Source organism: Larus michahellis, chromosome 24 (assembly GCF_964199755.1).
Source record: "Larus michahellis chromosome 24, bLarMic1.1, whole genome shotgun sequence".
Lineage (NCBI taxonomy): Eukaryota > Metazoa > Chordata > Aves > Charadriiformes > Laridae > Larus > Larus michahellis.
Window position 1 is genome coordinate 1,834,880 of NC_133919.1, and position 12,743 is coordinate 1,847,622.

The 12,743-nt window shown below is 41.1% G+C and overlaps 1 protein-coding gene across 1 annotated transcript; it reads left to right on the forward strand.

The window, feature by feature from the left end:
- The first annotated feature begins 5,054 nt into the window (after positions 1 to 5,054).
- LOC141734570 (scale keratin-like) lies at positions 5,055 to 5,492 on the forward strand. Its single transcript, XM_074566457.1, has one exon. The coding sequence runs from the start codon at positions 5,055 to 5,057 to the stop codon at positions 5,490 to 5,492; it is 438 nt and encodes a 145-aa protein (XP_074422558.1).
- Positions 5,493 to 12,743: the final 7,251 nt, after the last annotated feature.

The window sequence follows — 12,743 nt, forward strand, 5'->3', positions numbered from 1 at the left end:
TGTAGTTTATGTATAACTTAATTATAGTAGCTTCTTCTTACCACTCAGCCCAATTTTGCTGAGTTGTAGGAACAACAGATTATAGGATTGTCACTACCCAGATTGCTCAGAAAGCCATTTGACAAGATAATAAAAGACAAATGGTGGTGTTATTATCCCAATTCCCATCTATGCAGCCACTGTATGGACACAGCCTGGACAATTTCAATATAAATAGTGTTTCAGTCCCTAATATCTTTCAAAAAAACTAATTTCAAATTATTATTCCCAGGACAAACCAGTAGTCCTTGGCAAACCCAAGAATTCAGGCTATGTTCTCCCCTCTAAACTTAGTTATTTTCTCCAAGAGTGACTTTATTCTTCACTCACTATGTCCTGCAAGTCCTTAGCAGGGTTCTGAGGAAGAATATGAAGGCAAGAAAGTAAAGGACAGCCAGAAGATTTGCTGTACCAGGACAACACACACAACTTTCTCAGATGCATCGCTTGTTCATCAGGTTGCATGAATGGCTGCAGTTGTGAAGCCCTTATTAAATGTTGAACTTCATATGCAAATTTTGGAATAGGTTAAATACATTGAAGTAAGAACCATAGAATATCTCAAGTTGGAAAGGATCCATGAAGATCATCGAGTCCAACTCTGTGCTCCTCACAGGACTACCTAAAACTAAACCGGATGACTAAGAGCATTGTCCAGTCACTTCAGGGTCCAGTGTTTCCGACACTGAGAACTCTGGAGGGTCCCCCACACCAAATAGGTGCACCTGCCACCCCAGAGCCAGCAAGAGAATCTATGTCCCAAAACAACAGAGATACACTCAACAGTATGGGTGGCGGACACCAACTGATGTTGAAACGAGCAATAGAAAGATACATGGATAGCAATAAAGAAGAATCAGACTTACCCAAGTCTCCAAGAAGTCAAGGGAAGTGTTTGGAAGAGCTATGAGAGAGAAGAGCTTTTATATTGGAGCAGCTGGAGGTACAAAATCAACACTGGTTGCCCGCCCCGATTTCAAACACGTGTAACCCATCAAGATGATGAAATTGCTGAGTTCATTATTGGAGTTTATGAGTCCTTTCAAATTTGTTTGTAGTAAGGACCTGAACATTACTTTAGATTACAGAGAATTCTTTCATCTTGTGATGACTTTGGGAAAATAAAAACCTGGCATTATTCCAGTCACTTCCTTGAAATTACAACAGAAATTACTAAACCAGATCCTCTTGTATTAACTTAACACCTGGAGAGCATCTCATGGGTTTATCAGAATTACATACTACTGTCATGGACAGGATTTTTGTTTACGTACATAAAATTCACATTACAACCTGCCAGGACAAAAGTTAGAGACTATCAATGGGATATGCAGAAAAGTTGGGGGTGGTTTCTGCCTGTTTTATCTTCCTCACCTACAGCTGGGGGACACAGCACCCTTTATGATGTTTTCCAGTAGTATTTGACACTGGCTGTAATGGGGACAATTCCACTCAGAAGAGCAGCAGCAATTCCAGGGACATACAATGTATGCTCTAGACTCTAAATAGGGCTCATATGGAAATTGAAATTTAACCTTGAGCAGAAAAAAATGGTGAAAACCTTTTTTTTGGAGTGCTGGGAACTCTTTTCATGCAGATATGAACTGAATCAGTTTCTCCATCCATCAGTCACTCAAACAGTTGTATTGTCTTACAAAGATGTGTAGGGCTAAGCCTGCAGAATTTCACGGAGAAGACAGGAAGGCTTTGTCTTCCTGAGGCTTGCTTTTGTTTTTTAAGAGATGAACAAGGAATGAGTTTCTGATGTTAAGTAAAGCTACAAAGGGATTGAAGACCACAAAGAGACTTTTTCCAGGTATTGTTGGTTTGATGCTGTTAGTACCAAAGATGGTACTTGAGAATATTTAATAGGAAGCTGAGGAAAGCTAAGCTTTTTCAGTACAAATGGGTCCTCTGATGCAAAAATTGAAATGTAACAGAAGTGCTTTGAATTACTGACTTTGATTCTCAGGAATTCATGACTTCCTGCAATACACTATTGTTGCTGCAAGCCATAACTCCAGAACAGGGCTGAGGTGGCAGTTTCTGTGAACAGGCAACAATTATGAATTTGGAACACACCACACAAACAAAGGCTGGTTCTTCCCTTGTTTACAGATGTGTTATTTTAATACTGCAGACTCTATGCCATAGATTATCTCTAAATTATGAGGTGGGTTTCTCAGCCTTTGAGGTGGTTAGAAGTTTTTTTGGACAACATTATTTTCCAGCTTCCAGGGAGCAAGTCCTTTCAAGTGCCTCAAACTATCTACTAATGGTTTGAGAATGCATTCTTACAATTAGGTTAAAGGCATGTACCTGGATTTAGGTGCCTAGCAATTATGGAATGACATCACATTCAAATACATAAGTCAAGGTATTTGTGTCCTTGGCATAACCAGTTCATGGCTGAATACTGGGGATTTGTGCATGTTCAGAATTTTTCAATGTAGAAGTACAGAAGGAAATATAAAATTTAAATAAAATACAGCATTTCATAAGCTGTATAATCAGTCTAGCTTTATCATTCTCAGTTGCACATCAGACCACAGAAACAGAGGACTTGATTATTTTCTTGAGATGTTACAATTCTATCAATGATCAGCCTTTATCCATGTAAATGATTTCTCTGTCTCTATTGTGGGATATTTCCAGATAGCTTTAGCAAGATGCCACCAGTCATGTTTCATTTAATTTCCTTTCTCAGTAGGCTTCAATGTTGCCTGATCTGAAGATGGAACTAAGGATGGATCCCTGAAGGTTTTGTATCAGGAGACAGAAGACTGCAAAATGTGGGTGACACCTCACAAAGGAAGTGCCTTTCAATATTGAGAACAGAAAGGGTAAATTTCAGTTTGCTTCTAGGCTACAAATTGGGTTGAAATACGGTGAGAGAGATCTGTTAGAAAAATCTGAGTGGTTTATATTATATCCCTGCCTTTTGCTTAAAATAGTCCAAAGGACTTGCCAGTGTTTGAGAAAAGGACAGGAAGGGTAATCCATGACTGAATACATAACAAAGAGAGCAAGAGGTATTTCCCCAAGTTCCTCGTTCATTGGATGAGGCCAGCATTGTGTTCAGGAGCAAAAGCCAAACAAGATAAAACCATTTAAGGACCAGAAGATGGTTTCTATGGTTTCCTATGGCTTCCTTTGGGTGCCGTATTGTTCTTACACTAAGTAACTGAGAGTGCAAATGATAAAGATAAAAATGACAACCCAAAGTTGCTCTAATGAGTTCCATTTTGTCTCCAGGTGTCTTACAGCCTGGATTTAATGGAAAAATCTGTGCGCATCAAGGGACCACAGCCATGCAGTGAGCAGCTCGGTTTTGCCATTAATAATGGAGAAGCTGAGAAAGAGCGTTAGTATAATTCTTGTTGTAACACCAAGGATGTGAATGGAATGATAACAGGAATGAATATGACAGATAACCATTTGAGATGAAAGAGGCTTCTGTGATGAAATGCACCTATCATATTTCATGAGACTTCGAACCAACAAATAAACAAATAGTCAGCAAAACTTTGAGGACCTACGTGTCATATTAGGTTTGGGTTTGCCCCAATTACGCACATGCAGAAATTGCACCTTAGGTGATCCCCATGATCTAGGGAACTGTATAAAAGCTCTCCCAACTCAGGGCTCTTCATTCCACTTTGCTCGCTTTATTCACCTCCGTGAACAACGTAAGTATCATTCTACCTGATCTCTTTCCTAAACTTTGAGTATCTCTTTTCTGATAGTTTTAATTAAGGTTGGAATCATCCATAAGTATTCCAAGATTCTTAATAATGTTAGATGATCTTGCCATGAATTTATTTTTCTTATTTAGTGTTGGATATCCATGTATTCGGGTTTAAAATGGTAAAACTAGACTTTTCAAAAATTATTGTTTCCTGTTAGTAGAAAGTTGAGCTATCAAAGCAGCTTCCAAAACATCAAAAGAAGGCTAGTTCAATCACTAGGGATTTTTTAAGGATTTTGCATGTAAGTTTTTGTTATGTGTCTATGTGTATGTTTATATTTGTGGAGGTGACAAGCTTAACCAGAAAGAATGGAGAAGTATTGTCTAAAGAATTATTAGAAAACAGAAATGAAACTAGGAAATCTTAGCCTAGCCTTTACATTGTCCTCACTTTGAGCAGGAAGTTGGACTAGATGACCTCCAGAAGACCCTCCCAATCTAACATTTTATTGGTTCTAGTTGGGGGAAGAAATTGTTCACAGGTGGTATTGATTCCTAGTCCTTCCACAGGTTTTCTTTTAGATTGGATCAGGTCCTATGGCAAAAAATCTTTCTGAAGAGCTCAAATCAGCCTACTGGTGTAGAAACTCAGCCCTAGGTATCTGAGTATACCAGTTTCCCATCTGGGAAATCAAAAAATCTTTTCACTCACCCTGCGACTCTCAAGCTACTTTGCAAGCATTTCAGGGCAGGGAATGCCTTATTTAATCCAAGTTTATAGCATGTCCAGCATACTGGCAGCATGATTTTAGCTATTGCTTCTGGAAGCACGTTACAAGTCAATATGCCAGAGTTGTTCTTCCAGCTACCTATTAATTTACCATGGGCTTTGCTGGTTGTCAGGTTACACTGCTTTGTTTTTGCTAATAGAAAACAAAAAAAAATCTTTTAGACATGGACATTGTAAGGGTAGGTGAAATGTATAGTGGAAGTAATTTGCAAAGTAAAATGATGGATAATCTTTTTGCAGTGTTTGACAGTGGAGTAGAGCAAAGAACTACTTTTCAAAGGGAACCAAGTATAAGAAATTAGGAATGAGACCATTAGAAGAGATGACTGCTCAGAATGCAAACTGGGCAGTGCTGATTTACAAGAGGAAGAGATGTCACATGGAAAAGACTGAAGAGAAGGAAGGACAATCGAGACGTGAAAGATAATGCCATTATTCTAGTCCATGTAGCCAACTTTCAAACTCTTATTTCCCATTTAATTTATACCTTTCTTTTATTCATCAGTGTGTGTTGCCACTTACCTCCATCCCTACAAGATGGCTTGCTACGACCTGTGCTCCACCTCCGCCTGCGGCGTCTACCGTCCCCAGCCCCTGGCTGACAGCTGCAACGAGCCCTGTGTCCGCCAGTGCCCTGACTCCACCACTGTCATCCAGCCACCTCCCGTCGTCGTCACCTTCCCTGGCCCCATCCTCAGCTCCTTCCCCCAGGATTCCGTTGTGGGATCCTCTGGAGCCCCTGTCCTTGGGGGCTCTGGGGGCTACGGAGGCTATGGCTCCTCCCTGGGCTATGGGGGCCTGTGGGGCTATGGTGGCTATGGCTCCTCCCTGGGCTATGGGGGTCTGTGGGGCTATGGGGGCTCCCTGGGTTACGGGGGTCTGTATGGCTATGGTAGACCCTATGGTTCCAGCTATTGCAACCCTTACTCCTACTGGTACAACAGGTACAACCGTGGGAGCTGCGGGCCCTGCTAAACACAACAGGAAAATCCACTGAATAATGTTCAAGTGAAAAGCAAAATGCAGATTCACCAGTGAGCAGATGAGTGACGGCTTTGGGAAAGAGCTCACAAATCCTGCTCAGTGCAGTGCCATCTGCATGTTCTGCACCTCTCCTTTTTTTTCCTTTGAATTCTCTCCTGATCTCTTCATGGGTTCAATTCCTTGTTATCTTCTGCTTTATCATCCTTGTAACTGAATGCAGTGAGACATCTAACAGCATCTTTCAAAATGCATTTGACTGACATCTTGGATATACATTCTTGATATTGCAATGTACTTGTGTTCTTTTCTTTCTCATTAAAATTCTGTTGCATCATTTAAAATAAGTGTGTTGTGGTTTTGCACTCTCATCCATTCTGAATTTGCCAACTTTTCTGGATAAAGCTGCCTGGTGTACATATAGCTGCAATGATATTGTGCAAACCCTGCCCACATAGTGAAAGTCTCCATGAGGAGCCCTTGCTAGGCCTGTTTCACCACAGAATTGCAATAACAGGGTCACAAAATGCTGGTCATAGGTGAAGAGCAGCCTTCTCTACACATCGCTTTGTTAGAGTACCCCTTCGTGAGTTTGTCAGATAATTCTTAGGACCACAAATGTCTGTTCACCCTCAGAAAGTTAAGCTCTTCCTTATTCCACTGCAGACTTCTAATCCAACGTGATACAAATCATTTCACCAGCACAGCTCTTATTGGAAGATTGGTGACTGACATTAAATGGAGTTCAGATTCTGGGTTTCTCTAGCACAGCCCAGCCTAGATCCTTGCTATTCAATTGTCTCACACTCCAAATTTCAGGCTGTGTGTAGATGACACTTCTCCAAAACCACAAGAAGGACCATGTGCATAATTTCACAGTATATCTGATAGAGTTTCTGGGTTTGGGACTTCTTTGGTTCTGTTTAAGTTATATATATATTAAATATAAATAAATTTCTGTAAATATTATATAGGTAGCCTAAACCTGAACAAAAATACTGCACCATACATGGCATATCTTTTTAGGTTATCAGTAAAGCAAGTAACCATCTCCTGATTCAAGTAGATGTTTATCTCACAAGATAGTTTTCTTTATGTGGTTCAGTTGCCAAAAGATCTTAGGCTACATATTTTGCTACAGTAAGAAGTATGGCTAAGCATAAAGTAACAGCGTTCAGAGAATATCCAACCAGGAACTAAAGGCAGAATATGAAGAAAGAATGGCAAGAGCTGCTGCGCATGCCCAGGTCCATGCTCTGTCACTGAACAGTGCAGACAGCACACTTCCCAGCACTCATTCCCTAAAAAATCAGCTCTAAATCTGCCTTTTATTTCTTTTTACTTAGTTATCTCTGGTAAATTGAATAGCTCTTCCAGCAAGAGCCACAGCTTCCACAGTGGTACCCAGTATAAAAACAACAGCCAACAGGGATGATCTACTTGCTGCCAGGACCTGAAAATCTGTAAGAAAATCTGTTGTGATGAAGACTACCATAACAAAAGCTCCTGCAACAAAAGGAGCCCTTAAGAATGGGTGCTAACAGAGATCCCGCTATGCAATCCTGAAGGAAGGAACATCTGGGCTGTAAGGTGGTGACAATGGATAGTGGCTGAGCTGCTGCCCTCGAGCCAGGGCAGTCTGCTCCTTACAGCTATTGGCGCTGGCGCTGGACATGAATTGGCCAACTGGAGACAGGACTAAGTGTAAGTGTAACACAGCACGAAGTCCCCTGGAACAGGAAGAAAAGCTGAGATCTCATGGAAATGGGAAAGGCACAGCAGTCTGGATCCTCTGCAACACTCATTTAGTTCCAGATCCATCCCACCTGATTGTGGCCACCTCACCGAGATCTACTTGCTACTGTGGATGTAATTCCTCAACTTTATATAAGGTCTGTAAGAAAAATGATTTCTAAGTGATGGTTAATCATTGCTGAGCGGAAACGGGAATATAGAACACGCTTCCTCAGGCAATTGGAAGACCAAGTAATTAACTGTGAAGAGGACGTATCCTCTGTTAACCATGGCTGCGACTGAGGCTGTTGAGGAGCAAGAGCACAGAGCCGTTTGTAGGGCTACAGCCTCGGGTTTTGGTATCTGTTTAGCAGATTATAACTTTGAGATTAGAAGTAGATCTAATCTAATGTCCATATAGGAGCAGACACCTCCTATACAATCCATTGTGGAAAACACCAGTTTAGCCCTTAAAATCCGCATATAGCTTTGCCTCCTCATAAATGACAAAAGAGGACTAACTTAAATTTACGGAAAAAGAACAGTTTGATATCTAGAAAACAGCTAGCTCTAGGAAGAAGAAAGCAAGAGAAGTAAATACAAGGTGGTTTTCAGGAGGGACTTTTTATACATTTCCTCAAACCGCCTGAAGAACCTGAGTGTCCCATTAACACCAGCCCATAGTTATCACACACGGTTCACCTCAAAATGATGAAACAGTTTTGCTCAATATTTATGTTTATTAGTTGATTCAAATTCTCACACTGCATGAAATGCAAATTACAAAACAAATATTTCTTTCATCTTAGCACTTAATTGGCAAGACTCATTCCTGGTAACATTCCATTAAATACATTAAAATGACAGGAGGAATTATGCTGGCTTCATTTATTTACCTCTTTTATTGGTTGACATAGTGCTGGTGGCTCAAATGTTAATCATAATTACCATCTGCTTTCATACGCAGGTTCTCTTTCCATCCTTCCTTACCCATGTTAGATAAAGTATAATTGTTAGAAAACATCGTGTCTTTCTTGTGAAATCAGCAACCCTTGTGTGAAGTTGGAATTAAGATTTGGACAGGACTATCCTGTACTTTTCAAGGGGAAAAATCAAAAGATACATTGCAAAGTACTTTTTAAAATCATCTGGACCCATGTCTTGTCTCCCAGACTACCCAGTTCTTCCGTTTCTTCATGTTTTAGAGGTGAATTCATTAGTCACAACAAAGGTAAACAGTTTCTTAGCCAGCATACAGGCAACTTGTTAAATATATTTTTTAAGGAAGCTGAACATATCTTTAAAACCAAGAAGAAAGGCAGAACACTCACTGATAGGCTAGGAAAGTCCTAGGAAAAGCTTTCAAAATGTGAGAACAGAGGCAGAGGTTGCAGATTTTTGTGCTACAAACACTGAAGGGAATGGGAATTAATACAACATTGGCACTGAAGGAGCTTATACACAAACTTAAACAAATAAATGAAAACCTAAATTATAAAAGAAAATCAAGTGAAATCTTAAGGTTAGAAATCATGAGCTGGTAAAGGGAACAGGAAGAGTGCACTTGAGCAGTACAATTTAATAAATATGTTTCAAAATGCTGAGCTGCTTGAATCTAACCACATACTTATATTACAATAATGACGGACTACTTCATGTGTAAACTACTAAGGAGGGTTTGGGAAGTGCTTAAAAACACAGACAAAAGATATTTGAACACCATTTGTGAGTATTGCTGCTCTTGTGATCCCCTAGGGCCATCACAAAGTCGGGTGAAAAAACAACCTCATCATTTACATATAACTTCTGGTAGAAATGTTGCTGTGTTTGTTAAATAACAAACTAATTCATCAGCAAACGATGATTTCTGAGGCTGGACCAGGCACTGCTTATTACACAGAATTTCAGAATATGGGAAGATGGGTGGGACATACTTCATCAAACCTTCCCTGTTTAAAAGCTGGGTGTTTCAGCTGCCTCCATAGTCGATGAAGGCGAAATTGTTATGTTTTGAGGGTGATATCAATTCTGGGAAGGTAAGCATCTAAGACAGGGTGAATTGTCTCGCAGAAATTCTTGTCCCTCCCCACTAAGTACTGGGGAAGGCTGAGTAATTTCAAAAGACAAAGTACTTGAAATCTTGGCAGTGAAAATTGGGCTCTGCAGCAATATGTGCTCTGCAGGTGATATCCTGCTAGTCAGCAAAGAAAGAAGAAAAAAAAAAATCCATTGTTGCAATAACTATTCCTTGGGTAATTCCATCCCTTTTCCTACCACTTACTCAGTAGTCTGGGAAGAAGCACTCAAAAATGGTTCCTGTGATATCCTCCATCAAAACTTTGGTTCAATCACTTTGTAAGCTGAAGGGGTAGATCTAAAGGCAAACTGCACTCCATCATAGGAACAAAAAGAAAGAGAAGATATAGACTGAATGAATGCAGTGGTGGATGGAAACGTATAATTTCACATAGAAACTGAGAAATCTGCACCTGCTTCACCACTGTCTTGTGTTATATCCTCCTTCGGAGCTCTGCCTTGTCAGTACAGCTTAGCTAGAAACTATTAATCTGTTTGCATTAGCAGCCATTCCACATTGATGACCCTGCCAGATAACCTCTGTGTGCCTCTGCAGATTCCAAGTGAAATATAAGGAAAAATAAGGAAAAAATACTGATATCCCTGAAGGGAAAACTTTAGACTTTGGTTTAAACACTGTTTCAGGTACTAAAATACTATGTTTTCTGCTGGTCTTGCCAAGCAGCAAGGAAAATTGAGAATTTCTAAATCAAAGACCATTAGATGATGTCCGTGATTGCCATGCATGCAGGACCTCTCTGATGTTTTGTGGCTGTGGGTGGGAAAAGGATCAGAAGGTGTCTTCCACCTCACAGAATATTTCATTGCAAAATGTGTGAGTAGATTAGATGACAGCCTAGATCTAAAGCACTTAAATACAAACATGTATATGACAGCAGGTTATAGCTCTGATTAAAATCATTACGGGAAGTTAATGAAGGAAGTGTTAAATAAATAGAACCAGTTTAATTCCTCCCTCAATGCCAGTTAGCAGGGTGGAATGATACCAGCAACGAAGCTGGTCAATTAGGCTTCAAGATGAAAGAAAACTGGGAGCTGGAATGTGCATATCATGCTCTTCAGAGATTTAGGGTGATTTTGCAAACAGCAAGCGAAAAGAGTTTCATCACTTTGGGAAGTTCTATGTGCTTCAAATTGGGGCTGGTCGATGATTATGACTTCATGTGCACGGTGTGCCTCAGCCCCCCCAGGCGATCCGAAGTACTGTATAAAAGGAGCAGGTAGGCAGAGTCATTCCGTCTCCCTCTCCTCATACTCTCCTCTGCATCAGGTAAGTCTGATGACATTTCATTTCATTTTATTTCATTCTAGATGGCAGAATGCCTTTGCACTGCAGCTTAGAATACTGTTCACTGCTATTACATTAGAGTTTTTAGGACTATTTTTTAATTCTCTTTCTCTCTCTTTTTTTTTTTTCTTAGCGTGTTAGCAAGTTGTATTACTGGTAGGATTTTAGAGTCAAGGCCAGGTTTTGAGGCATTTATTTCACTGTAATTCATATTTGGGCATTCTTATACTGTTAGCAGATTGAAAACGTAGGATCACATCAGTTTTAAAATGCAGAATTCTCCTGTACCATTTCGGTTAATGACTGAATCAGAGAGACATGGCCATATTCTGACCTGTTTAACCACCCAGCTGAAGAAAGAGCATTATCTACAAGGAAAATCTATTGCAGAATAATCCTAGCTTGTATTTAGTTTTCATGGATAGGTAAAAACTAAATGCTGTATGATTTAAACCCTAGTTATTTTCACCAGAGACCAGTGGTCTGAGGCAGTGTGTTTGTCATGTGTCCCTTTGTAAATCCAGATCGTGATTAGTTGTTCAGATACGCTAGGCTTAGTGACTTGATTCTCTGCATTTCAGGGCTACTTTATGAACAAAATAATCTTTCCCCTTTTTTTACTGGAAAAAGTGCTAAGCCACAAACTTTTGTGACCAGATGTTTAGCTGAAATGTTAGTTTGCAAACTGTATTTTTATCTGATGAGGGATATCGGCTCTTTATGTTTTACCAACCTGCTCCGCACTCTGTATGACATTACACTGCTATGCCAATAAATATTTGGATAGAAGGATATTATAGGGTATCTGTACTTATTATATCAAATATATGAATCTATCCCCAGACTCAAGTGTTTTGGGGATTTTACCAGAGGGATTACAGAGATTAAGAGAATGCAGAACTAAAAGGGAGCAACTGAAAGTATATTACCTCGAAGAGATGGAAAAGAAACAGGGGACAGGAAAGGAGGAGGAAATGTGTCATCAAAGCAGTGCTGGGTTCTTGACTCCATCCGATCTCTCCTAAGCCAGAACCTGCTTTTGTCCCATTTGATGTAAGGAGATCGGCTCTAATGTAGCTCCTGCTGTTCCTGGCTTCCAAGACGCATTCACCAGGGAGGAGAGCTGGCGTTTTAGTAAAAAAATGTGCTGCTGACACTCTGTTCCTCAGGAAGGGAACACAAATTTTTTTAAAAGAAAAAAGTAGCTATTTCAACCGGCTTGGCAGATTTGACAAGTGCAGGGATTACTGCATGGGGAAGATGAGAGCAATGCTGATTGACAGGAAAGTTTGTGAACAGCATCATCAATTTTGCTTATGCTGGTGATCATTTTGCCTCTTCCCCAACAAACCAGCACCAAACCTTGTCATGTTGTTCCGGTACATCTCATGCTTTGTTTTTACACAGCTCTGTTCTCTGTGTTTCAGGATCGCCTTCATCCCTGCAAAGAAATGTCTTGCTACGACCTGTGCCCCACCACCAGCAGCATCGCCTGCCCCCAGCCCATCGCTAACAGCTGTAATGAGCCATGTGTCCGCCAGTGCCCTGACTCAACGGCCCTCATCCAGCCGCCCCCGGTTGTCATCACCTTCCCCGGCCCCATCCTCAGCTCCTTCCCCCAGCAAGCCGTGGTGGGCTCCTCCGGAGCACCTGCCTTTGGGGGCTCCCTGGGACTGGGGGGCCTCTGTGGTGCTGGGAGCCTCTACGGTTATGGGGGCTCTCTAGGATATGGGGCCCAGTATGGATATGGGAGTTCAGCCCTCTCCACGTTCGGCAGCGGGTACTGCAGCCCGTACTCCTCCCGCCGGTCCAGCCGGTTCCTCCGCAGCAGCTGTGGACCCTGTTAGGACCCAGAGAGGTCTCAGAAGAGCCACATGTGAAGGCCCAAATGCAGAGCAATGAGGATGGGTGTTCAGCGTTCCTGCAGCCCTGCAATGGAGCTACTGCCACTTAGCATTTCTGATCTTCTACTTTTGTTTACTCTTCAGGTTCTATTGTTGCCTGTTCTGGCTTTCCCATTTTTTTTAACCATCATGGGGCAGCCTGTTCCATATGGACATGACTTATAATGACAAGTATCTTCATCGGCAGCTGCACAACAGACAGAAGAAAGCCAGCTGAGGACA

Excerpts from the sequence above, each read along its gene's own strand:
- LOC141734570 (XM_074566457.1), top strand. The coding sequence starts at position 5,055 with ATGGCTTGCTACGACCTGTGCTCCACCTCCGCCTGCGGCGTCTACCGT.